The following is a 26,250-nucleotide window of genomic DNA, read 5'->3' as shown; positions in this document are numbered from 1 at the left end:
GCTTCGCATTCCCGAACCTGGACCCACGGGCCCATCAAGCAAGTAGAATATAGCTTTTCTTCACCGTGCGGGGCAAACGGGCTCCTCGGGCTCAAACCCAAAAGGAGACAGGAAAGCGCGCGTTTACGGGTTAAAATCCCAAACATCATTTCCGCTTACCTGCCCGGCAGCCCTCGCTCTACCGGAAGTTGCCGGCGTGACGAAGCAAAAAAAAAAAAAAAAAAAAAAAAAAAAAAAAAAAAAAAGCCGCCAGTCATGGGCGTCCCCCTTCCAGCAGCCAATGGGCTCCGTCCACCTCCCTCCTCCGTCGCCGATGTGTGCACCCGTGTGCTATGACGTCCAAGGGCGGGTCGCGGAGGGAGATACCGGGGCCGAGAGGGGCCAAGCCCCTCAGTCGCTACGGAGGCGGGGAACAAGGGGCAAAGATGGTTTACATCTCGAATGGTGAGTCGCAGGGTACGCGAGGGCGACCGCTGGCCTGCGAGGGCCGACCCGGGTTTCTTCCATCCTCGCCCGCCGGCCCGGCTTTCCCGGAGTCGCCCGGGCCTGCGCCGCGTCAGCCGAGCGTCCCTGAGCCCGCGGGCGGGGGCCGAGGTCTCCCGGTGGTGACGACGACGGTGCCGGCTGCCCGGCGCCCTCGCCCAGCTTCTGACTGTGGGTCTCGCGAACGTGGTCTTTCCCCTCAGGCGCCCGCGTGTTTAACGAGGCATGACAACAGGGTTGACACCGTCTGCGCAGTGCCTGTGTTTGGGGCGCAGTGATAGCGCTCTTCCCGATCAACCCATTCAGCCTCTGTGGCAGCCCTATTCACGTAGTAGTTTATTGTCCCGTTTAGGGGTGAGGACTGACGCGCAGCAAGGTCCACTAGGTTGCTCAGCATCACAGACGAAGGGAGGCGACTGTCGTCAGGGTCCTTGCTGGTATCTACTAGCCGGTCTTTCTCTAAAACCTGTAAAGAGAACTGGATATATAGGATAAGGGGGCACCTGGGTGGCACAGTCGTTTAAGGTCCGATTCTTGATTTCCATCTCACTGCTCACGAACTGAGAGATCGAGCCCATCTCGAGCTCTAGGCTGACAGCGCAGAGCCAGCTTAGGATTCTCTCTCTCTGCACCTCCCCTGCTTGCTCTCTCTTTCTCAAAATAAATAAATAAACTTAAAAATTGGATAGGCTCCCCCCCCCGCCCCCACCCGCCAGGAGTAGGTAGCTAGTCACACACTCAGTTGTTTTGCCCTAATTCCAAGGGGCACAGGGAGAAGCCCCGCCCCCTGTAGGAACAAAGGTAACTGTTCCTGGAGTAGAGAATCAGAGAAGAGGCTTAATTCAGAGACTCCACAAAGAAAGTGTCTGGAAAGGAAGGACACAAGATCACTGGGTCAGACCGCTGCCAAAAGTGCCCGCCCACCTGTTTGACTCAGGTGGAATCAATGCCTTAGTGCAATCTTAACCAGTAGGATCTAGGGAGGTCCTTGTTCTATTTGAATCATCCGTCTTCAGAGATGATTAAGGTGTGATGGGGAGAAGTCTGGCTGGGTGCACTTTGCATTTCTTTGCTCTTCAAAATCTCTGCCTCCTCTTCTCCCAATTAAAAATCTTTGAGGGGCACCTGGATGGCTCAGTCTGTTGAGCATCCCACTCTTGATTTGGGCTCTGGGCATGATCTCACAGTTCCTGAGTTAAAACCCCCCACCCCCTAGCCCTCCCCCCCCCCCCCCCCCAAGCACAGCACCTGCTTGGGATCCTCTCTCTCTCTCTCTCTCAGAATAAATAAGCTTTAGTGTTTATTTACTTTTGAAGGAGAGAGAGACAGAGTGAGAGCAGGAGAGGAGCAGAGAGAGAGGGAGACACAGAATCTGAAGCAGGCTCCAGGCTCCCAGCTGTCAGACAGTGCCGGATGCGGGGCTCAAACTCACAAGTTGGGAGACCATGACCTGAGCCCAAGTCGGATGCCGGACATTTAACCGACTGAGCCACCCAGGCACCCCTCTAAAATAAATAAACTTAATTTTTTTTCTTTTTTAATCTTTGAAACAAGTAGGTGTATGGACACTAAACAAAAGCATTAAAGTTTCATCTTATTTTGGGCACTTGCAGACTTTGTGTTATATCCTTTGTGGGTAAGGCTGGCAGTTTCTATTTATGCATTATTGAGTAATTCTTTGTAGTGGGTCTTTCTGTGTATGCATTGTCCTATTGGATCCACATAAATAACACAAAGTTCCCTTTAAGTTCTTTTATCTCACTTTTATAGTTGAGAAATGCCAGCTTCATCCAAGCAAGTTATTTCCTTCTGCATATGTTGGGAGGGGAGGTTTCTGCCTTCAGAAACTAGGAGAGAAAGTACCAAACGTGAGGTAGAACATTGCAAAGCGTTCCTTAGAATCGCAAAGAGAATTGGTGTGTTCTAGTTAGATCTCTTTTAGAAGGACTGAATTTATCAGCACTTGACAGTCAGCAAAACATTTTTCTTACTGTCAAATGACTTGTTTTTCAATAATCCTATATTACTAGCCTGGGAATACTTCTTCTCAGAGAAGGAAAATGTCCCACCAGCCAACGAAGCAGAGCTAGTAAGAGGCAGCCACGCTCTGTCTTGAAGTGTATCCCTTTTTTCTCAATAGCTCCCTTGAGAGCTCAGGTCCAAGTGAATCCCTGAAGGACTGTCAAAGAAAGAGGAATTGTAGACCCTGATTGAGGGGGTGAAAATGAGTATGGGGAAGCCCTTGAGCAAATGGGAGAGGAGAGGTTGGCAAGTAGTTCTTCTCCCAAAATATTCTGACCTCTTGATTTGCAAGGCTAAAAACCTTAGAGAACTAACTTTTCATGTTGTAGCTTCCATTATTTAAAGTGGTTTGAAAAATAGGTTTGTTTGTGCTTAAGGTAAGACTGGAGTCTATAATTAGAATCAACAGCATCCCGTTACAGAAAAATGTGGTTATTTTAATGAACAAGGCAAATTCTGTTTCATACTTAGAGCACACAAATTCTTTGATGTCTGAAAATTTTAACATAACTGATTCTAAACAATTGTAAGAGTGTGTATAATTTTTTTTTTTTTTTTTTATCCAGGACAGAGACTTTGCAGGTGAAAAGAAATATTTTGAACACATTTAGGAAGATGGGAGTAGTGTAAACATTTTTTATATTCACTCATTCCATTTGTTTCCTCAAAATACTTGAATAAAGAGATTCATGCACCAGTATTCATTCATGCTAGCATTGTCACAACAGCCAGTAGGTGGAAGCAACCCAAGGATGTACGCACACATGAGCGAAATGTGGTACATACATACGATGCGATATGAATCAGCCTTAAAAAAGAAGGAGATTTTGACACATTTACAACATGGATGAAACTTGAAGACCAAAGCCTACCACCAAAGTCAGAATACTGTATGATTCCTCATAATGAGGTTCCTAGAGCAGTCAAATTCATAGAGACAAAGTAGAATGGTGGTTGCCAGGGACTAAGAGAAGGGAGAAAAGGGGAGTTAGTGTTGAATGGGTACAGAGTTTCAGTTGGGGAAGGTAAAAAAGGTCTGGAGATGGATGATGGTGAACGTTGTACAACAGTGTGAATGTACTTAATGCCATAGAGCTGTACACTTAAAAATGGTTAAAATGGAAAATTTTAAAGCCTATTTTACCGCAATTGAAAAAGAGAAAAAATACTTGAAGTGTCACTCACCAAAATTAAGAACATAGGAAGGCATTTGACGTATTAAAAGTATGACCCCTAGATCATTGAGCTTTACTTCCCTGAACCCTTCCTTAGAAGGATGCACATAGAACAGACCTTTCCTTGTGCTGACCATCTGAACAGTGAACAAGTCGAAAACTGAGTCTCATGTTTCCTAAGTGATTAATTGTAATATATCTTGTGTCAGGGATTTGTAGCACTAACTGAAGTTTCTTTTTTCTTGTCTGTAGGACAAGTGTTGGACAGCCGGAGTCAGTCCCCATGGAGGTTATCTTTGATAACAGATTTCTTTTGGGGAATAGCTGAGTTCGTGGTTTTGTTGTAAGTGTAATAATTAATAATGTTCTTAACAGCCCTGATATTTCAGTTAACAGAAATACATTGGATACATTATGTGGAGTGTCTTAAACAAGCTGAGCTTTCCTGAAGCAGTTTTTAGTTGTAAGTTTTTTATTATTATCATTAGCTCTTCTAAGGGAAATGAAGACTTCTTTGGTGATGAAGCTGCCCCCAAACATCTTACGAGTATGAATCTGATAGTGGAGTTAGTAAAGCTTGACTGTGTCTTAGCCTTAGTGGTAACGATTTCAGTCTGCAGCTCTGGAGCCAGGCCTCCGTATTCTAATGCCAAATGACAGTGCCTCACTTTCTACTATTCCAGCTGTAATGGATGTATGCAGCTTTTATTCCATATTGTACAATAAACAAACAAGGGGAATTAGATCTTGATAAAAAAATATCCCAAGGAGTAAAGTTGTTTTTTCAATTGTTAAAATCAATACAGGAGACAAAAACTTAAACTTTATTGTAAGTCCAAGCAATTCTTAGTTAAATGCATTTTTCTGGTCTTTCCCATGCTGTTTTGTAAAAATTATTCATCAATTACCAACAAGTCTTACTCATGCTAAGTTTGAATATACGTTTGAATGTCACATAGCAGAGAACTGCAGGGATGCAGAGATATGAGAGATCGCCCCTTCCTTTATTGACTCTAATTCATATTACAATGGGTATTGGGTTGGATGTGATTGTGGAAGGTGGAAAAAACACAGTAAAGACGGCAAAGAAGTTTGAATAGCAGACTGCGATCTTTACATTTAATTGGATTGTAGCTGTGGTGTAGAAAAATAATCTGATGGCTGCATGTAGCATAAGTTTGAAGGGGTTAAAGAAAAAATGGAAGAGATGGTTCCATAGAAAAATACAATGGGACAGAGGGTCCTTAATTTGCCTACTGCAAAACTTCACTAAAGTCTCTTACAAGCTTCACCTACTCTGTTGTTTATTTAAAGTATTAGTTTAGGGGCCTCTGGGTGGCTCCGCCCCTTAAGTGCTGTCTCTTGGTTTCGGCTCAGGTCATGACCTCATGGTTCGTGATTTCCAGCCCTGCACTGGGCTCCGTGCTAACAGCACAGAGGTTGCTTGAGATTCTCTCGCCTTCCTCTCTGCCCTTCCCCTGCTCATGGTCTCTCTGAATGAATGAATGAATCAATCAATCAATCAATCAACAAGGAAGCAAATAAATAAACCAACTTAAAAAAAAAACAACATTGTTTTAACTTAAATTCATCTCCCTCTACCAATAAAATTCCATCCAAATGGATTCCCAGAAGCCCTGTGTCTCTAGCATACTACCTTGGGCTCCTCCCTCAGCAAGGTACCATCAAGTAGGCTGTTGGCTGGGGAAGTGCAGGGGAAATGAATGTGCAATGCTGTGAAAACAGACTCTGGGACTTGACAGCTGACGTAGAGTGGAGGGAGGAAGTTGGGCATGGCTCTCGTTTCAGAGTCACTCCTAGACTCCGTCAAGGAGAGTTATTAGCGCATGTGAAGGACAGGAATGGTAGCTTTTGCCCGGAACATGGCACAAATGCAGACATGTGCTCGTGCTAGATGGTGCTGTCCAGCTGGCTTTGAAAAATGTGGGGTTGGAACTAAGTTGGTTTTAGTTATCTTCTCACAGATATAATTGAAACCATGGAAATACATTTTATGTTGAAAGCGGTATTTCTCTTGTTTTCTGCCCCTTGTTTCAGTTTCAAGACTCTGCTTCAGCAAGATGTGAAAAAGAGAAGAGGCTACGGAAACTCCTCTGATTCCAGATATGATGATGGAAGAGGGTAGAGCTCTCTAAGTTGATAATAGATATTTTTACCAGTCTGTAATTTTAATTAAATTAGATATTATGGATAGATAGATATAGTTTGGCTCATGGAAATAAAAGGTTTAAATTCTATTTCACAAGATTAATGCATTACCGTAAATTAAATCAAGTTGCTTCTGATTTCATAACCAGAGTCAATTTGATAAAGCTAAAATGTATATCAAATATCCTCTGGGCAAAGTCTAAATTAGAGGCTGAAACTGATGACCAACATTAAATCTAGAGATTTTCACTGTAGAATCTGGATTTCCACTGCTAAGAAAAACCAGAGAAGATCAAGCAGCACTTCCATGGAGCGGAGTTTCAGTTGGGCATTTATTTACAGGAGACACTGTTCAGGCCATCACAGTCCTTGCTTGACCCACTTCCTCATGTGCATTAAGTGTCTGGTCCCTGTAGGGGTTTGAATTTTCTCAACTCCTGACCTAGTTGGTAATTCCTATTTTAAATAGAGAAGAGGGTCTGTTTGAGTGTTTGAAAGGAACCACTTGATGTCTACTAAACAGTAGAAATTTTTCTTTTAGGCCACCAGGAAACCCTCCCAGAAGAATGGGTCGAATTAATCATCTGCGTGGCCCTAGTCCTCCTCCAATGGCTGGTGGATGAGGAAGGTAACGTGAAATCTGAAATTACTGTGCAGAGATTTCGTTTTGAAAATACCTTCCTAGGGAAGTTTTCTTTAGGAAAACAGAAGTTGCCCAACATTTTGTAATTATTCAGACATCTTGTATGGAAAAATATCTCAACCCTTGAAAAATTTGTTGAATTTTATTATCAAAGTGTCTTTTGAAAACAGGTTAAAAAAAAAAAAAGATAGTTGGACTTTTTTGTGCAGATCCAAATTAATAACTATTAACTTATTATAATGCTTTCTTTTAGGTAAATGTCTGCTCTAAGAAGCAGACAACTGGACATGCACATTCATAGCAGAAGGAAACCATCAAGAGGTAGAGGACTGACCGTGCTGGACAAGCAAATGAATGTGTATGTCTAAACGAGAATTGCTCTGTGTCCTCACAGACAGATGAGGTCGTGCTGGGAATTCCCTCCCCAGGGATCTGGCATGACTGACATGCAGTTCTATAAATGCACATGTTTGTCTCATTCTTTTTTGTATAGTTTATGAAAGTATTAATATAGTTTTAATAAGTAAATATTTTTAGGTTACAAAACTTGACTTGTCATCTTTGTATAATTAAAAAACTCCAAATTTGAAGAAAAATAAAAGGTTGTGTATTCAGTACAACTAGTGTCACCTTTTTAACTTCTGAAATACTATTCACTGTTAATTTGTTCTCATTTATAAATCACATTGTATTTATTTCAATAGTATGCATACAATTTTATCTCAAAACATATTTGTCCTGTGAATCTTTAATACAAAATATCTGATTTGCTACCGAATATAATTAGGGTATTTATAAAGTCATAACCAACAAACCTGAGCTACATACAAAATGAAGATTGGCTAGGTGGGTTTAATATCATAGGCTTCTGTGCTGTCTTCACAAATTTGAATTCTAAACCATTGCTTAAGATACTGCCTGTTGGCTTTCACCCCCATGAATGCTAGTAACTCTCATATTCTTTCACTAGAATGGAAGCTCTATGAGGTTAGGGATTTTTGTCTTTTTTACCCCAGTGCTTTGAATAGTGATTAAATGTGATAGGCCCTGCAATATTTGTTGGAAAAACGAATAATACAGATAATTCTGCTTTGTGTTCAGCAGTCTTTGAATTTTTTTTTTTTTTAACGTTTATTTATTTTTGAGACAGGGAGGGACAGAGCATCAACAGGGGAGGGTCAGAGAGAGGGAGACACAGAATCTGAAGCAGGCTCCAGGCTCTGAGCTGTCAGCACAGAGCCCGACGTGGGGCTAGAACTCACAGACCGCAAGATCATGACCTGAGCTGAAGTCGGCTGCTTAACCGACTGAGCTGAGCCACCCAGGTGCCCCCAGCAGTCTTTGAAACAAAATTTCAGGTAAAAGCATTTTTATATTTTATTTAGAAGCATTTATTTAACCCTGTTTGTCAGGAAATGAGGATGTAGTGGCATGAGACACTGGTCTTCAAACATAAGGAAAGGGACAGTTATGACACAATTTTAAGGAGAAGAATAATAAAGACAGTTAGTTTATTGACCACTCAAGCCTGTGAGACATTTTATCTTTTACATATTGTTAATTCTGACACACTGGGTTAGGTAGATGACATTGCATTATACAGATAACATGCAAAGGGTCAGCAAAGTTTTATGATGTCCAGATTGTATGGCTGGTGAACGGCAGGGTCATTCTGTCAAATCTCCACCTAAGGCTGTAGTGGGGAGGAGACCAGGGCAGAGTCTCAGGAAGTGACAGGCTTCTCTGTGCATGTGATTGGTGATCCCTGCCGCCCTGCCCCTGCCCAGCACTGCTCTGCAGTACTCTTCTTTAGGGTTATCCTATAGTCCTGACTTCATCAGATATCAAGCAAGCTAAGTACAGATTTAATTCCTGCTTCGAAGGAAATAAGATGACAAGGTAACTGGGGGAGTCTTCTCTGAGGTGACATTTGAGTTGAGACAGGATGAGAATGAGCCAGCTGAGGAAGAGCACCCAAGGCAAAGGGAACAACAAGAGATCAATGGTCCAATGAAGGGAAGGGCTTGGCACGTGTGAGAAGCTGAAAGAAAGCAAGGGTAACCGGAAATGCCAACAGAAGGAAAGAGATGAGATGAACTTAGAGGTAGCAGAAACTGGGTTAAGAATGGCCTTCTAGGCTATGGTGAGTTTGTTTAGATTCTGTTCCATGAACAAGGGGAAACCATGAGAGTAAAGCGTGGGTTTAATTTTTGTCCAAGATAACTCACAGGTGGTATTAAGTGGAATGCTGCGTACATGGTATTGATTACTTCATAATTTAGTAGAAGTTGACATTTGGGCAAGTGCATTAAGAACACATTGCAGGAGGACAAGATGGAAACAGGGAGTTGGGTTAAGAAGCTGTTGCAGTCCAGATGAGAGGATAGTAGTTTTGGACTAGGTAACCGTAGGGATGGAGAAGTGGATTCATTCAAGATGTATTTTAGAGACTGCAGGATTTACTGATAGATTGGACAACTGCAGAATCAAAGTGGTATTTACTGAGATGGTGAAAATGGGAGTAGGCTGGGGGCGGAGGGGATGGCGCGGGTATCAAGAGTTCCAGTTTGGGCGCATGTAAGTTTGCTATGCCTTGTGGACATACACGTGGAGATACCAAACAGGCTGTTGGTTATCAGTCTGGATCTCAGGGTCACTTCCAGACTGGAATCATGAACCTGGGAGTTATATTCATATGCAAAGCCATGAAACCGGATAAAGTCATCCCAGGGGTGTGGAGAGAGGCGTCCTAACTCAAGAAAACCTTAACATCAGAAGCTGTTCTGAACCTAACCAGCGCAGTATGAGGAGAACTAGGAGCAGTTAGGGTCTAGGAAGCCAAGAATAGAGGCTTCCTATTGTGAGAGCAAAACGCAATGCCGGGTGTAGCGCTCGAAAGGAAAAACAAGGAGGCTTCGGGCATCCCACCGCCAGGACAAATCACAGCAACACCCACCCATCCACGCCCCACTCCCGCCCCGTCCTCCTCTGGACAGCGCCGCCCCTCCGCTTTCCCGGAAGCCTCTGGGGCTGCTGTCCGTCGCCATCTTGGTTGCCGGGCACCAGGCTGGGAGGCTGCGCGTGCGCGGGGGCCCAGCCGGCTCCGGCGGGCGCGGTGCGTCCCTGAGGCTGGAGGTCGGGGTTTGTCAGCGGCCGCGATGACCCAGGCGGAGAAGGGGGACGCTGAGAACGGGAAGGAGAAGGGCGGAGAGAAGGAGAAGGAGCAGCGCGGCGTGAAACGACCCATCGTGCCCGCGCTGGTGCCGGAGTCGCTGCAGGAGGTGCGGCGCGGCGCTGGGGGCGGGTCTCGAAGAAGGCCTTCCGGTTGGGCGGGGGTGAAAAGGCAGGCGGCGAGGCAAGGTTTCCGGCCCCCACCCTCGTGGCTGGCGCGGGTGGTGGTTGTCTCTCCGGTCGGCCGCGGTATGGGCCCTGGGCCCTTGCCTGCTTTCCAAGCAGCTGTGGAGTGTCAGTGAGCGCAGGTGGAGTTTAGCGCCGGGCAAGGACACATGGCGGTGCAGGCGTTTTCCTGTGTGAAGGCTATCTTTGGGAGTGGAGGCCGATTCCAGCATAAAGCAAGGAAAAGGCAAACGATCGTCTGAATGGACAAGAAGAGTTTGTGTGTCAAAATCAGAACAAGATGAAGTCATACCAACCAGAAAAAAATTATTTGTCGTAGCATGGCCGGCAAAGGACCTGTGTGTGTGTATTCCTACTGATGAATGAAAAAAATACCAACATTCCCGTAGGGAAATGGGTAAATTCACAGCAGAAATAAGGCATTTACGTGGTCAGAATTTCATGTTGGACATCTGTGAGGCAGCTTCCTAATTGGTGGCTGGGTTAAGGATAACACCCAACTGTTCAGGCAGCTGTAGGATGTATAGCACCGTGCTGGCTCATGGGAATCCCCCAGGGTGATAGTTACTGTTGCCCTGGCCTGTTTCTCCGCCCTTCTAGTTGAGGGGGCAGGCTGGATGGTCTGTATGGGCCTTGCACATTCCCACCATGTATGATTCTTTAGCATTCTGTGACTGGGAGGCAGGAGGGTAGAGCTCACAGTTGGGCAGCAGGTATCAGGGTATATGGTGTCAGATGGGCTAGTACAGAAGGCCATAGGGAAGTGTTGGGCACACACAGCAGGTGCCTCCTCTGGCCCTGATGGTCTGAGAAGGTTTTAAAGGAAATGACGTTTGGACTAAGACCCAAAGAGTGATTAGGAGTTAGGGGAAATCTCGGAAGGAGAACAGTGTGGAAGAGACCTGGGTCAGGAGAGGAGATCAAGTGTTGGTGATCAGGGTGTCTGGAAGTGAGGAAGAAGAGGGAGCGAGAGGTGGGACAGGAGATTGTAGCGGAGCCTATCATGAGAGGCATAAAGAAAGAGTCTGGTCTCTCCTGAAGGCAGTGCAGAACTTTGGAAGGTTAGACAGACCCTGGGCTGCAGGATTAATTCGCTTAAGCCTCACAATAGCTCTGTGAGGTAGGAACCTCATCCAGAGCAAGGAAGTGGTGCAGTATGAATTTGAAGACAAATCTGTGAATCCAGATCCTGGGCCCTTAACCACTATAGCAACATTTCCTTAATCCAGTCAGTTGTAGAACACCCTTTAGTTTTTCCATGTTCTCTATGGTTTTTTCATATCCATTATTTGCTTAATAACTTCTTTTACTTGGTCTTATTTAAGTAATAATATTCAGGAAGTGATGTGTGGGATGTACTGGCTAGTTTTTTCCTGAAATGTTAAAATAAATATGTAGTTGTTAAAAAATATTTGTCCATGCTTTGGAAGACTGCCATTACTACCCCAGAGCTTTCTGATCAATATGCTGCAGCCTGTGTGCCATTAATGAGGTACAGGTATCTCCAATGGCAAGCAGTTTCATCTTTTCACTCCAGTCTGCTGGACAAATGTCTGCCATAGCACAAAAAAGCTTGGGAAGTACTGTTTAACATCACGCCAGCCATGTGAAAGTGCTGCTTTCAATATCTCCTAGGATCCTGTGTGCTGTGCACTGGGCATAGATAGTGAACAAGACAGAAGTGATCCCTTTTTACATGAAGGTTTTTGTCTGTTGGGAGGGCAGACAGTAAAAAATTACAAGAATGACAAGTGTCAAGAAAAAGGGTACCATAAGGTTATATTGTAAGGGGACAAGCAAACCTAATCTGATGACATTTAACTTCAGAACTGAAGGGGAAAGTAGGATTTACCAGGGAGAAAGGACGTGGCAGGCAAAGGGAGCTGCCTGTGTGAAGATCTGGAAGTCAGAGTGGTGAGTTAAATCAAGAGATAGCTAAAATTAAAAAAAAAATTTTTAAATGTTTACTTACTTTTGACAGAGAGAGATGGTATGAGTGGAGGGAGGGGTAGAGAGAGAGAGGGAGACACAGAATCTGAAGCAGGCTCCAGGCTCTATGCTGTCAGCACAAAGCCCGATGAGGGACCTGAACTCATGAGCTGTGACATCATGACCTGAGCCGAAGTCCGATGCTTAACCAGATGAACCACCCAGGTGCCCCAAGAAATCAAGAGAGATCTAGATTAGGAAGATTAAAGAGAAAGGAAGTGGTCCTCAAGTAAGGTTAGGGAAGTAGACAGGGTCTTGATCTCAGAGGTTCCTGACTGTATCTTACGGGCAAACTATGGAAATGTTTTAAATGGATACATGCAAGAAGACACATCTATAGCTCAAGGGCAGCTCCTTACTACCTAAGGAGTCGTGCAGGAATGGTGGCTCTCCCTGGAAATTCTGAATCAGAAAATGTGTAGTGGAGGCTTAGAATCTAAGCATCTTTAAGTGACTCAGCTTTAGCTAGTAGTACTTCACTAGTCATGGTATTTCCCACGTGTATTCCTTGCCTGTGACCCCTAGTAATCTGAAAGTTCTCTGGTGGTCAGGATTTTGTCTTGGTCACCATTGTACCCCCAGTACCTAGCACAGAAATGCCCAGTAATTATAGGTTAACTTGCATTAGATAATTATGGTTTTGTTCATTTAAACAAATACTGACCTGTGTACTGTGGTCAGATCCTGGGAGCACAGAAATACTAAAAGAGTTTGCATTCAGGCAGAGAGCAATAATTGGATGCCTCTCAAAGAGCTACCTTCAGTGAATTATTTTGATACCTTTGAGTCTGATAGTCATAGGAAACTTAACTTCTTAGTCTTGCCTGTTACCTACATGTTATTTAACTTGTTACCTGCATATTATTTACCAAGGTCACACTCCTGTGTTTTGCATTTGCAGCAAATCCAGAGCAACTTCATTGTTGTCATACACCCAGGTTCAACAACCTTAAGGATTGGGCGAGCTACAGACACACTTCCTGCTAGCATTCCTCATGTAATTGCACGAAGGCACAAACAACAAGGGCAGCCACTATACAAGGACAACTGGCTCCTAAGGGAAGGACTAAATGTAAGTCAGAAATGGAGGACCTGGAGAGAAAGCCCAAGGTGGTTTCTTTGGGAGAGCTTACACATTCAAGTATACACAGTATACTTGAATAAACATCTCCATCTTCATAGCTTTAATGCGTTTTAAAATAATAACATCATTCAGGGTTACAAGTAGTATTTTTAATCTGAGCTAGTGGTGTTAGATTGTATAGAAATAATTATAACAAAAGTAAATTAAAAATTTTTTCACCTATCAATATGAATTGGGTATTGATAAAGGTGATGTCGCTCACTTAAAATAATGCCTTAAGGTCTCTATTAACTGACTGCCAAATTTTTCTCTTCCAGATACTTACAGTGTATATTGAGCTTGTATTTTCAATCTATAAGTAAATTGAATTGTTATAATCAGTTACTACAATCTTAGGTCAAATTGTAATCTGAAGGCAAAACTACATATATCCTTGTAGGTAGCATTTACTTTATCTTATCTTGCAGATAGTAATTATGAGAAAGTATTTCATGGTAGATGTTAAAATATATATTTTGCATCGTAATCCATGTTTAAGTTTTAGATCGAAGGTAGTTTTAGGAATTTGCAGTTTCTATACTTCAAATAGTAAACTTTAGGATTTTTTTTTTTTTTAGCATGACTGGAAGACTGTGTAAGTCCCATTTCTAAGCCTAAATGTAACTTGAGAGTATAAGAGTCTAAATTCACTTATATTTTTGGATCTTACAATTCTTTTGTAGGGCATAAATGTCAGGGGTAAAAGTTGATAGAAAACAATAACTTTTTCACAGAGATGTTTACAGATCTATTCCTTATAATGTCACAGCAACTTGAATACCTGCTGATTAAACAAAATAACACATGAGTGAATGTAGCATTGTTACAAAATCGAGAATAATGAGAATTATGTACATGTACGGAAAAGTCTCTGAAATACTTTATAAATACAAAGTAGCTAGCTATCCTGATCAGTGCTATGAAAAATTTTGTCATTCAGACTTCCTTGAGGTTATAGATTTTTGCAAATAGTTGGGTTTATGGGTGAGGGTTCCTTTCTGACTTTTTAATTTATAAATAGTAAAATGATTACTTTGAGTTCTTAAGATTGATACGTATGACAAAGATTAAGGAAATACTGCTACTTGTTGATGAGGGAGCATTTCTTCTTGGTGGATTAAATTAGTAGTTTGCCAAATTGCTTTCTCTTTTCACTGAATCCTTTGTACTGCTCATCTCTCACTTTTCCCCCCAGAAACCAGAAAGTAATGAACAAAGACAAAATGGCCTTAAAATGGTGGATCAAGCAATATGGTCTAAAAAGATGTCAAACGGTACAAGACGGATTCCTGTGTCCCCTGAACAGGTTCACCCTTAACTCTTTCTTCAGATTTATTCTTTAACTGCTATTGTGTCATAATGCCAATCGTGTACTCTCTCAGTTTCATTATGCAAATTAAAGATAGGATTTCCTTAAAAGAGGAAGAAAAAACCGTTCATAACCACCTACAGAATATCCAAATCAGTGTCACAAATGCTTGGGCATGCTGAATAATTGAAAAGATGGTTTTCTTATGGCAAGTTCATAAACATTTATAGTTTACCTGATGGTCTTAAGTGTATAATTCCAGGATCTGTAAGAACATGGGAAGCTATGTTCTTCCTACATTTGTCATTTTAATATGATAAAAAATACTGTTAGGAGTGGATGTGAGTTGGTATGATACATAAATGTGTATTCAGTTTTAAGCAGAGTATAGTAGTGATTTTGGACTGGTTATGAATCACAGTCTAGGTTTTAAAACCATGGGTAAAAAATCACAATTGTAGAAAAGGCCAAGAGAATCTTCCTGTGACCAGTCAGTATTTTGCCAGATATTTAGGGCTTGTGATTACATTTTGTAATCTACTATATCTGGTATGTGAGAGAGGAGAAAAGAGGACTCATACTACATTTTCCTTCCCCCTCTCCTTTTTTCTTGCAAAAATTCAGAGAGTTTTCTGATGTTCTTTTATTTCAGGCACGCTCCTACAACAAGCAGATGCGACCTGCAATTTTAGATCACTGTTCTGGAAATAAGTGGACAAACACGTCTCATCACCCTGAGTTTTTGGTGGGAGAAGAGGTAGGGAACTTTGCAGCACCATCCAGTTCTAGTTGTTTCCTAGAATTCACCATCTTCCATCTTCCTTGCAGGCCCAGATACTCACACAGGCTCCTGTGATGTTAGGTACTCCACTCTCAACATTTAGAATAGTGAGCAAATGGGGGCGCCTGGGTAGTAGCTCAGTCGGTTAAGCGTCTGACTTCAGCTCAGGTTCGTGAGTTCAAACCCCGCGTTGGCCTCTGTGCTGACAGCTCGGAGCCCAGAGCCTGCTTCGGATTCCATGTCTCCTTCTCTCTCTTTCCCTCCCCTGCTCATTCTTGTCTCTCTCTCAACAACAACAACAAAAATAAACATTAAAAAAAGTTAATTAGAATAGTGAGCAAATGTTAATCATAACTCTGGTCTTAGATTTTTTTTTTTTTTATGAAATTTATTGTCAAATTGGTGTCCATACAACACCCAGTGCTCATCCCAAAAGATGCCCTCTTCAATGCCCATGATCTTAGATGTTTAAACGTGAATTCAGAAAATGCCCAAGAAAAGTTTAACAATGTATTCATCTCCCTGTCTTTTCTAGGCCTTGTATGTTAATCCATTGGACTGTTATAATATTCACTGGCCTATCAGAAGAGGTCAGTTAAATATTCACCCAGGACCTGGGGGCTCCCTTACGGCTGTTCTGGCAGATATTGAAGTAATATGGTCTCACGCAATACAAAAATACTTGGAAATTCCACTCAAAGATTTAAAGGTGAGCTAAAATTCCCAGTTACTTGGATTGCCTTTGAGAGTCTTGTCTTACTTGTGTTTAAGTACGTATACCTGAGTTGTTTGTAATCTATTGTCCTTGGAGCATTCTCAGCCTTAAGGTGTGGAGGGTATCTTCCTTCTTGGCTGACTTCAGTTCCGGTGCCTTCTCTTTTTCTTACTGTTTCTTTGGTGTCTGTCTCTATTGCTCTGCAACCAGCAAACTTGCTCATGTTTATGCCTTCTCTCTGGGCCTTTTTTGGGACATATGTTTGTCTTATTTTTAATTTCACAAAATTTGTTTTTGTTTTGGTTTTCTTTTTTAATCGAAGTATAGTTGACATACAATGACACATTAATTTCAGGTACAGCACAGTGATTTGGCAACACTATACATAATGCTGCGCTTACCCCAAGTGTAGCTACTGTCTGTCCCCATACTGTGCTGTTACAATACCGAGGACTATATTCCCTATGCTGGATTTTTCATCCCCATGATTTATTCATTCTATAACTGGAAACCTCTATCTCCCACTTTCTTTCACGCATTTTTTCCATCCCCACCTTCCTTGCATCTGGCAACTACTAATTTGTTCTCTGTATTTATGGGTCTGTTTCTGCTTTTTTTGGTTTTTCATTTGTTTTGTATGTTAGATTCCACATGTAAGTGAAATTGTATGGTATTTATCTTTCTTTGACTTCCTGTACTTAGCATAATACCCTCTAGGTCCATCCATGTTATTGCAGATAGCAAGATCTCATTCTTTTATATAGCTGAGTAATATTCTATTATATGTATATACCAATCTTCTTTATCCATTTATCTATTAGTGGACACTTAGGTTGCTTCCATATCTTGGCTGTAGTAAATAATGCTTCACTGAAAGGAATGCATATATTTTTTAAAATTACTGTTTTCATTTTCTTTGGGTAATAGTAGTGGAGTTACTACTACTGTGGATTGTGCGTTATTTCCATTTCTAATTTTTTTGGAATCTCCATTCTGTTTTCCGTAGCAGCTGTACCAATTTACATTCCTACCAACAGTGTTCCTTTTTCTTCACATCCTTGCCAACACCCGTTATTTCTTGTCTGTTTGATACTAGCCATTCTGACAGTTGTGAGGTGATACCTCACTGTGGTTTTGATTTGCATTTGCCTAATGATTAGTGATGTTGAGCATCCTTTCGTGTGTCTGTTGGCCATCTCTATGTCTTTGGAAAAATGTGTCTATTGAGGTCCAAGGCCCATTTTCTAATTGGATTATTTGTTCTTCTGGTGTTGGGTTGTAGAAGTTCTTTATATATTTTGGCTGTTAATCACTTACCAGATATATCATTTGCAAATACCTTCTCCAATCAGGTAAGGTTGCCTTTTCGTTTTGTTGATGGCTTTCTTCATTGTCCAAACTTATTTTACTATAGCTCCAATAGTTTAGTTTTACTTTTGCTTCCCTTGCCTCAGGAAACCAGAAAAATGTTGCTAAGGCTGATGTCAAAGAATTTGCTGCCTGTGTTTTCTTCTAGGAGTTTTATCATTTCAGGTCTCACATCTCCATTTTTAATTCATTTCTAATGTATTTTCGTGAATGGTTTAAGAAAGTGGTCCAGTTTCATTCTTTTGCATGTAACTGTCCAGTTTTTCCAGCACTATTTGTTGAAGAGATATTTTCCCATTGTATATCCTTGCCTCCTGTGTCAAATTGACCATATATGTGTGGGTTTATTTCTGGGTTCTATTCTGTTCATTGATCTATATGTGTATTTTTGTGCTGGTATCATACGGTCCTGATTATTATAGCTTTGTAGTGTATTTTGAAATCTGGGGTTGTGATACCATTTGACAAGTTTTTAATAATTTAAAGGGAAAAAAAAAATCCTCACACAACTTCAAAATTAGTGTTTTCATTAAACCCCAAAGATAGCAGGGGGGGGTTGAGGTTTTGTTTCGTGCCCCTAATCATTGTTGCCATCCTTTAGAGAGAATCCTCTCTGAAGACAAATGTAGTGACATTTATTTTGACTGGACTTTAGCATTAACTGTTTTATCTTTTTTTTTTCCCCTTTGCTTTTCTTTTTAGTATTATAGATGTATCTTGCTGATTCCTGATATCTATAATAAACAGCATGTGAAAGAACTAGTGAATATGATCTTAATGAAGATGGGTTTTTCAGGTATGTCCTATATTCCAGAGAAATCTACCTGAAATGAGATTGGTTTTCTGTTTTTATTGACAAAGTTAATCTAATTCACTGCTTTCTTGAAATGTTTATTCTGAGAGGATCTGCTGTGCTTGGACGATTGCTCAGGGGTTTCCAGACTTTAACTGAATGTCTGTCTTACGATCTTTACTGCTGCCTAGCTGATGGCTCCTCTGCCTTTGTGTCTCAGGGATTGTGGTCCATCAGGAGTCTGTGTGTGCCACCTTTGGAAGTGGTTTAAGCAGCACTTGTATCGTAGATGTTGGAGATCAGAAGACAAGTGTGTGTTGTGTGGAGGATGGGGTCTCTCATCGGAATACTCGGTAAGGACCTTGGAAGGTGGCTTTCTCTGCTCCTTCTCCCCTCAGAGCCTGTTCAGCTATAAAGCGTCACAAGTTAGAAATGAAATTTTTTTTTTAATTTTTTTTTTTTTTTTTTTACATTTATTCATTTTTGATAGAGACAGAGCACAAGTGGGGGAGGGACAGAGAGAGAGGGAGACACAGAATGGGAAGCAGGCTCCAGGCTCTGAGCTGTCAGCACAGAGCCAGATGCGGGGCTCGAACTCACAAACCGCGAGATCACGATCTGAGCGGAAGTCGGACACTTAACAGACTGAGCCACCCAGGGGCCCCTTAGAAATGAAATTTTTATAAGGAATTATATTCACAGTTGTGGAAATACAAATTCTAGCAAGGCTACAAAGCACTGATTTTACCTTTCCTGTTGGAATTCTCTGCTGTGAGTTCACATCAGCAGCTCCTGAAGATCCCTGCTTGGTGTAGTGTTAGCTCTGTGTCTTGCTATGGTCTGGAGTGAAAATACCAATTATGCTCATAGCAAAGTTTTATTTAGACAAGACGTGTAGGGGAAAATAGGTTTTCAGGTCTGAATTCTCTAGCTAGCATTTGAGTATTTGCTTTTGTCGTAATTGTTCAGTGAGTGATGAGTAGCTTTCTTGTCCGTTCCCTTTGTGATGTCATCACTGATATGAGAGATATCAGGCACAAGTTTGCTGCTTGTCCTTCCCTAGACAAGCCCAACACAGGCAGTGCACATACAGGTTCTCTGCAACATCTTGTGCTCCCAGGATGGCTTCTTCAGGATGCTGTAGTTCTTATCCCTCACATAGATAGTTTGAGTCACAGGGTAGACAAACATTGGAAAGTGGGCCTAACCAGTCCATGAGGAAGGTTAATCTCTATTGCTTCCCACCCCAAGTCATGGTGCATTCGAAAACCCAGTGTGAGTTATTGTGACTCATCTACTGTTTGTATTGGCTGATGCCGTTGGTTCTTAAAGTGTGGAGAAAATACTGGACCTAGGTCTCCTACTGCTAAAATAACATAGCAGTGTTCTTTCTGAATTGTAGAACCATTCAGTTAGTGGGTAGTACACTCTAAACTTTCTTCCCATGAGTTTGTCCTATGATGTCACTGCCTGTGAACTTGATATGCTGGTGAATACAAGACAGGCAAACAGCTAGTGTATGGTAAACATAGTGACTTAGGAATGAGCTGCATTTAGTCATGTGTATTCTGTTTCTTGGACTTTTTGCAAATAGCATGACTGCTCCTAGGTGCCCACCCCTGGTTGTGTGCTGGAGTCCATTTCTCCATCCCATTCGTCCATCCTGTCCTTTCAGTCTATTCATGCATTAGACATCTTTTGAGACTTGTCATGTTTCTCTGCATGATGGATTTTTTGAAATGCCCTTTGCACTTTCTTGACTGACAGATTACCCACCTGCCTTTTCTTTTAACTCTAGGCTCTGTCTGGCGTATGGGGGCTCTGACGTGTCAAGGTGTTTCTACTGGCTGATGCAGCGAGCTGGGTTCCCTTACCGAGAATGCCAGCTAACAAATAAAATGGATTGTCTTCTTCTACAGCACCTTAAAGAAACTTTTTGTCATTTAGATCAGGTGGGAGCAAAATCAAAATTGCTGATTATTTTTATTTCCAGGAAAAATTGTAAGATATTTAAAAGGCAGTTAAAAATGTAACAATGTTGGGGCGCCTGGGTGGCTCAGTCAGTTGAGCATCTGACTTCAGCCTAGGTCATGATCTCACCGTTCCCGAGTTTGAGCCCTGCATTGGGCTCTGTGCTGACATCTCAGAGCCTGGAGCCTGTTTCGGATTCTGTGTCTCCCTCTCTGTCTCTGCCACTCCCCTGCTTGTGCTCTGTCTCTCTCTCTCTCTCTCTCTTTCTCTCTCTCTCTCTCTCAAAAATAAATATTAAAAAAAAAAATGTAACAATGTTATGCCACGCTTTCAACCCAAGTTGACAGAGCCTTGAAGTGGAAGCTCTTAAGGAGTGAGGGTGTTTTGGTAAGGTCAGAGCCATCAGGATGTGTCTCAGGCTCTAGAAAATACAGCTGGCTTTTTTAAGAAAGAGTATGTAAGAACTTCCTTTCTTTTTAGGATCTTTGATCATTCCGATAAAGGTTGAAGATACACCTTTACGTGTAATAAATATATAGGTGCAGACATTTAATAAAATGGCATCATTTGAAGCACTTAATGTTGCAAACATTGTTGTATGTGGATTCCTACCTTTTTATGCATCTGTGTCAGACTTTTTTTTCCCTAACATTTTTCAGACTATCTAATTCTGAATAATGGGATTTTGAGGAACCTAAGACTGGTAGCATTTCTCAGTTATTGAGAAAATTTGCTTATTGATTTGGGTAATTGTATTCATATGTCTCAATAATGAAAAAAAATGCAGATGGTAGAAATTTTGGAATTGTTAAAAGGGAAGCAAAGTACATTTTGACTCTTATTTTACTAAGTTCCAGGTGGAATGGTACAAAGTTGCAGGGCAGTCTTGTTATAAGTGAGATTTGGATTGTGGAGAGGCTTAACTATAATTTGAGGAGTTTACATGCACTTTTACTGGCTCACTGACAGCATCTTTTCCTGGAATCAGGACATCTCTGGGCTTCAGGATCATGAGTTTCAGATTCGACATCCGGATTCCCCTGCCCTACTTTACCAGTTTCGATTAGGAGATGAAAAACTCCAGGTAACATATGGGTGTATATTTCTGTGGGTAGAAAGAAAGCTGACCTGGTTCACTCACACTGAGAGAATATGCACTTGTGTGAAACCTCGTGAGGTTAGAATGTCAACTGGTATAGATTAGCTGCTAAGCCAGCTTTTTTTTTTTTTTAAACATTATGTTTAGTGTTTATTTTTAAAAATAATTTTTTTTTTTTTTTAGTCTTTATTTTTGAGAGGGAGAGAGAACATGAGCAGGGGAGGAGCAGAGAGAGAAGGAGACACAGAGTTCGAAGCAGGCTCCAGGCTCTGACCTGTCAGCACAGAGCCCGACACGGGGCTTGAACTCACAAACCGTGAGATCATGACCTGAGCCGAAGTCTGATGCCCAACTGACTGAGCCACCCAGGCGCCCCTGTTTAGTGTTTATTTTTGAGAGAGAGAGGGTGAGGGAGGGAGGGGCAGAGAGAGAGAGAGAGGGAGAGGGGCAGAGAGAGAGAGAGGGAGACAGAGAATCCAAAGCAGGCTACACGCTGTCAATGCAAAGCCTGGTGTGGGGCTTGAACCCACGAACGGTGAGATCATGACCTGGGCCAAAGTCAGACACTCAACCGATTGAGCCACCCAGGCGCCCCTGCTAAACCAGCTTTTAAGCCACTGATAGAGTACAGATTAGAATAGATGATGAGGACCATCTTTTTAATTAGCTGCTATGTGATTTGTTATTATTTAGAGAGAGAAGGACTGTTCTTATTAGGAAATTATAAAGTAGTTTATTTGCCACTTGCATTACACGTTTTGACATTTCTCTTTGTGGCGTCACATCACTCATTCAGTTGGATGATTTCTGTTAAGTTTTCTGGCCTCTTGTGCAATAAAGAAATAATGCTACTCCCAAAAGAGAATGCTTATTGAGTCTGCCTTCTAGGATCTGATCTGCCAATTTTGTTTTGGGAAGAACAGAACTTAATAGATCAGTTTTTTTCAGAAAGCCACGTGTCCGTGATTGATCATTCTTTTCCTTACTTGCACAGGCTCCAATGGCTTTGTTTTACCCAGCAACTTTTGGAATTGTTGGACAGAAGATGACAACTTTGCAGCACAGATCCCAGGGTGACCCTGAGGATCCTCATGATGAGCATTATCTGCTGGCCACGCAGAGCAAGCAAGAACAGGTCTGCAGAAATTCTGGTGTGAGAGGAGACAGCTTGGTCCCTGCGGAAGTTTGCCCGTGATTAGTGGGTCGGTGCAGTCACTGCAGTCTGACTACATACTGAAGCTAATACTGTTTTTAGAACTGGAGACGTGATGAAGTCTAAATTTCAAGTCAGATGACAGATTTCTTCATTCAGCAGACATGAAGCCAATTTTCAGAATACCAGTCCACAAATTTAAAAGTTAACTTAATAAAGATATTTATTTTTGGTGTGAAAGCTATCTACTTTTGAATGTTTATCCAGTAGTGAGTATTTTTAGTAAAATCTCACCTATTTTTAAAATTATAATGTAAAAGGTATGTGGCCTAGGCAAAAAGCTGAATTCTTTTGTCCAGAGCTGATGATCCAAGTAATAGGATGTCTGATACAGGGGCACAAATGAAAGCTCTTCTCTCCCAGTGAAACAGCAGCTCAGGATGGAGAGAGGAGGGCTTATAAACCTTTTCTAGTCTTTGTCCCTGTCCCAATGGTGAGCATGAGGTGGTTGGATAAGGTCTGAAAATGAGGATTAGGCAGGAGGCACAGGCACAAGAATTCTACTGAAATTCTCCACTTAAAAACTCAGTTCAAGGGGGAAATGTCCGTGTACACTGTCATTTCAATTTGCAAATCCAACTAGTAATAGGTGTGAGACTTGCCCTTCTTGCCAATGGCTGCTTTGGAATTGTCAGCACACCCTCATCTTTTGTACACCACGTCTCACTCCCAGGTGATCTGGGAGTGGGTGCAGGTGCTTGGCCACGTGCTAGTGTGTATTCCCTCCGCACCACAGTGGTGGACCTTTGTTTTATAGTAGTATAAAGTAGTGTAGTAGGGAGGGGTGGGGTCTAGCTGGAGAACATCAGCGCTATTCTGTTATACCATCCATTTGATTGTCCTTTTGTTTGATTTAAAGTCTGCAAAAGCTACTGCTGACCGAAAGTCTGCATCCAAACCCATTGGATTTGAAGGTGATCTTCGTGGCCAGTCCTCTGATCTTCCAGAAAGACTCCATGCCCAGGAGGTGGATTTGGGATCCTCCCAGGGAGACTGTTTGATGGCCGGCAATGAATCTGAGGAGGCTCTCACAGCACTGATGTCCAGGAAGACTGCCATCTCGCTGTTTGAAGGGAAGGCCCTGGGCCTGGATAAAGCCATTCTTCACAGCATAGACTGCTGTTGTAAGCACGTTGTAAGATAGCAGTTAGGTGAATTGGTTCAGGCTAGGGTGTGGTTGTGCTGCGTAGCATATGCATTGAAAAACTGTTGGGCACATGCTTTGTGCCTGCATTGTCTGGTGTTAGGAAGTGGTTCCCAGCCTTGTTGAGCATGTAGCCTAGTGGAGGAAACCAAAGAAGTTAAATTGTCACACAAGTGTGAAATTACAACTCTGACTGGTGCTGCAAAGTTGAACAAAAGGGAAAATTGAGCTGACTCTGAGAGCTTCTGATTGAGGGACTTAATAAGGGATTTTTACTGGTAGGAGGAGGTATAGATGGTGGGAGGCAGGGAATCTTTTCTTAGGGAAGAGCCATTTGAGAACGGTCTAGGTCAGAAGGTCACCAGGTGGCATTCCAGGCAAAGGAAGAGGCCTGTGTGGAGGCCAGCGTGCCTGGGAGGTGAGATGCCAGGATAGGGCTGGAGAAGCAGTGAGTCACGCCACAGTAGACTTTGTAGGCCCCCGTAGAAATTTTGGTCCTAATCCTGCAAGTCGCAGGGTGGGGGGTGCAGCAGCATGTTCACTTTGGTGTTTTGCAAGGTTCTTCTGGCTGCATTGTTGAGGGTGGGTTGGGGAGAGAGCTTTGAGGAGCCTCAATTGTCCAAACGAGATGGTGGTGGCTTGGCCCAGTGGTGGATATGGAAGAAAGAGTGGAAGGAATATCATTGTCTTTTCAGCATCTGATGATACCAAAAAGAAGATGTACAGTTCCATCCTGGTGGTAGGAGGTGGTTTGATGTTTCATAAAGCTCAAGAATTTCTGCAGCACAGAATTCTCAACAAAATGCCACCTTCATTCAGGCGAATTATTGAGAATGTGGACGTGATCACAAGGCCCAAGGTCTGTTGTCCATGGTGCAGTTGGATTGTATGCGAATGAAACCAGCACTGATTCTAATTGTAATAAAATCCTGGAAGGCATGAGCTTGCATCTGGGCAGCTCTTGAGGGTATGGGCAAGTGGAAAGATTTCTTTCAGTAGGTCACAGATTTGGTGCAAGTAGCTCTGGGTGGGCACCTGGATTCCTGGGTGTTAGACCCCACTGTGCTCTCCAGACCAGCATGGCTGGCTTCCAGAAGCCATGCCTTTGGAAAAGGACTGGGTGGGCAAGGAGAAGACTGGCGGGTCTTGGCCAGAAAAACTTCAGTTTTAGCTTTCATGTTAAAGATCTGCTGCTGGTCCCCGGACCAGGGCATCATTAAGGATCCTTTTGGCCTGAACTATCTTGGAAAGAAACATAAGCCCAGGAATTTAGAAAGAGATTGTATCTGTATTTCATTATATCTCACAAACAGTTCCTGGAAATGTTCTTATTTAATTTTAATCCTGAGGGAGGGATTACGGGATACATTTACTCCCCTCTAACTTCAGAATAAGTAATTTCCTTATGTCTGTTTCTGCATATGGGGCCTATTGGTGGAATAATAGTGAGTGGTAGCATCTTCCATAATAAACACTAAAAAGTTTTCCTGTCAGTTGGAACAGAGAGATGTCTGTAGTTCATGGGTCCTGCATGAATGAGTCTTTAATGCAGGTTGAAAATCCGGCTGTTTTAAGTATTGATTCAGCAGGTTTTTTTCCTACTCCCAAATACAAGGAAATTATTAAGTATATGTCTTGTCTGCTTTTGCTGTGTCACTGCTCTAGGACATGGATCCCCGGCTGATTGCATGGAAAGGAGGGGCCGTGCTGGCTTGTTTGGACACGACACAGGAGCTGTGGATCTATCAGAGAGAATGGCAGCGCTTTGGTGTCCGCATGTTACGAGAGCGAGCTGCTTTTGTGTGGTGAAAGTGGGCAGGAAGTCAGTGTTGAAGACCAAAAAATAAGCATCCTGGTATAAAGACTCTTAAAGAATATATGTATTTTAATTTATTGACTCAGATGCTTAAGTTTCATGGAAAATAAATGAATTTTAACTTTTATGTTGACAGCAGGACTTTGGTGTGAAATTATAAGCTGCTTTTGTAGTCAGGACATTTAAGGATAAATGCGAACTTAGTCTTCAGTGGCAAACTCTCCTGCCCCTTTCTCAGGGTGGCAGGAGCTCCCTGATGACGGGAAATGTTGCTGTTGTATGGCTCTCATATGTATGCCTTGATTTAAGTTGACCTCAGTGTCCTCAGACAATCACATGCAGCCATAGGAGTGGGTATATGACTCGTGTACCTGAATCCTGAGAACTGTCCAGTCATGCCATTTCCCTCATGTGTTACAGCAGGCACACATGTTGTGACTCCTCTGTGCTCTTGGAATTCCAAATAAGAAGAAAAAAAAGGTTTTTTCTTTTTTTCTGTCGGATTACAAAAAAGATAGTGACCAGTAGAGGTTTGGATTTCCAGAGGCAAAGATTTAAAGCTGGGTGGGCCGGCTTTTGTTACCCAACATGCTTCCAGGTGGGCTTGGGGAAAGAAAACCGTCATTATCTGACCAAAACAACAAAAACTGAGAAGGAAAATTCATTTCCTTCCTAAAGCCAAATAGAAATAATTCAGGTATAATTTCAAGTTGTTAACTTCTGTTGTAATTACTACTAACTTAGTCATTGAGCCCCCCAGTTTTCCTATACCTGAGGAATGAAGAGAAAGGTTTTGGAGCTCTTTGTGCCCAGTACGATTATTTGACCTTAATCTGTGAGCAATCTGAAGCAAAATCTCAGTACAGACAGCTAGTAGCACCAGTGGTCCAGGCCTTGGTGAAGCCTTCCCGGCCCCAGGAAGAGAAGGCATTGTCTGGAGATGGGAGTCAGTCAGCAAGCACAGCACTAGAGGCTCAGAGACCTGGGGGCCTGGGAGAGTGCCGGATCCCTGCCACCCCCTGCTGGGTACCTGTTCCCACCATCTGCTCATCCAGAACTGGAGATGAAGGGGGACAGAGA

The 26,250-nt window shown here is 42.4% G+C and overlaps 2 protein-coding genes across 5 annotated transcripts; both read left to right on the top strand.

Moving 5' to 3' along the window:
- Window positions 1-314: 314 nt before the first annotated feature.
- Window positions 315-6,481, top strand: SELENOK (selenoprotein K). Its single transcript, XM_060631323.2, has 4 exons — window positions 315-444; window positions 3,933-4,023; window positions 5,739-5,822; window positions 6,391-6,481. The coding sequence occupies exons 1-4, from the start codon at window positions 333-335 to the stop codon at window positions 6,479-6,481; spliced, it is 378 nt and encodes a 125-aa protein (XP_060487306.2). The 5' UTR covers window positions 315-332.
- Window positions 6,482-9,521: 3,040 nt separating this feature from the next.
- On the top strand, window positions 9,522-25,305 carry ACTR8 (actin related protein 8). Of its 4 annotated transcripts, none has more exons than XM_060631310.3 (13): window positions 9,522-9,773; window positions 12,740-12,910; window positions 14,157-14,267; window positions 14,923-15,027; window positions 15,587-15,760; window positions 17,837-17,930; window positions 18,148-18,280; window positions 19,726-19,879; window positions 20,887-20,982; window positions 21,992-22,132; window positions 23,070-23,334; window positions 24,050-24,213; window positions 25,020-25,305. In XM_060631310.3, exons 1-13 carry the CDS (start codon window positions 9,651-9,653, stop codon window positions 25,161-25,163), a joined length of 1,875 nt encoding a protein of 624 aa, XP_060487293.1. In that variant the 5' UTR covers window positions 9,522-9,650; the 3' UTR covers window positions 25,164-25,305. The 4 variants fall into 4 exon arrangements, with proteins under 4 accessions (XP_060487293.1, XP_060487294.1, XP_060487296.1 ...); XM_060631313.3 differs by lacking the exon at window positions 9,522-9,773 and adding an exon at window positions 9,866-10,246; XM_060631314.2 differs by lacking the exon at window positions 9,522-9,773 and adding an exon at window positions 11,677-11,763.
- The last annotated feature ends 945 nt before the right edge of the window (window positions 25,306-26,250 follow it).

The sequence above is a fragment of the Panthera onca genome, chromosome A2, assembly GCF_046562875.1.
Source record: "Panthera onca isolate mPanOnc1 chromosome A2, mPanOnc1 haplotype 2, whole genome shotgun sequence".
Classification (NCBI taxonomy): domain Eukaryota; kingdom Metazoa; phylum Chordata; class Mammalia; order Carnivora; family Felidae; genus Panthera; species Panthera onca.
Note: the sequence above shows the minus strand (reverse complement) of the source record. Positions and strands in the feature narration are given on the sequence as shown.

Coding starts and splice junctions, on each gene's coding strand:
- ACTR8 (XM_060631310.3), top strand. CDS start 9,651: ATGACCCAGGCGGAGAAGGGGGACGCTGAGAACGGGAAGGAGAAGGGC. Junction 14,268..14,922: donor TTCCTGTGTCCCCTGAACAG/GTTCACCCTTAA, acceptor CTTTTATTTCAG/GCACGCTCCTACAACAAGCA. Junction 17,931..18,147: donor AATGAAGATGGGTTTTTCAG/GTATGTCCTATA, acceptor TTTGTGTCTCAG/GGATTGTGGTCCATCAGGAG.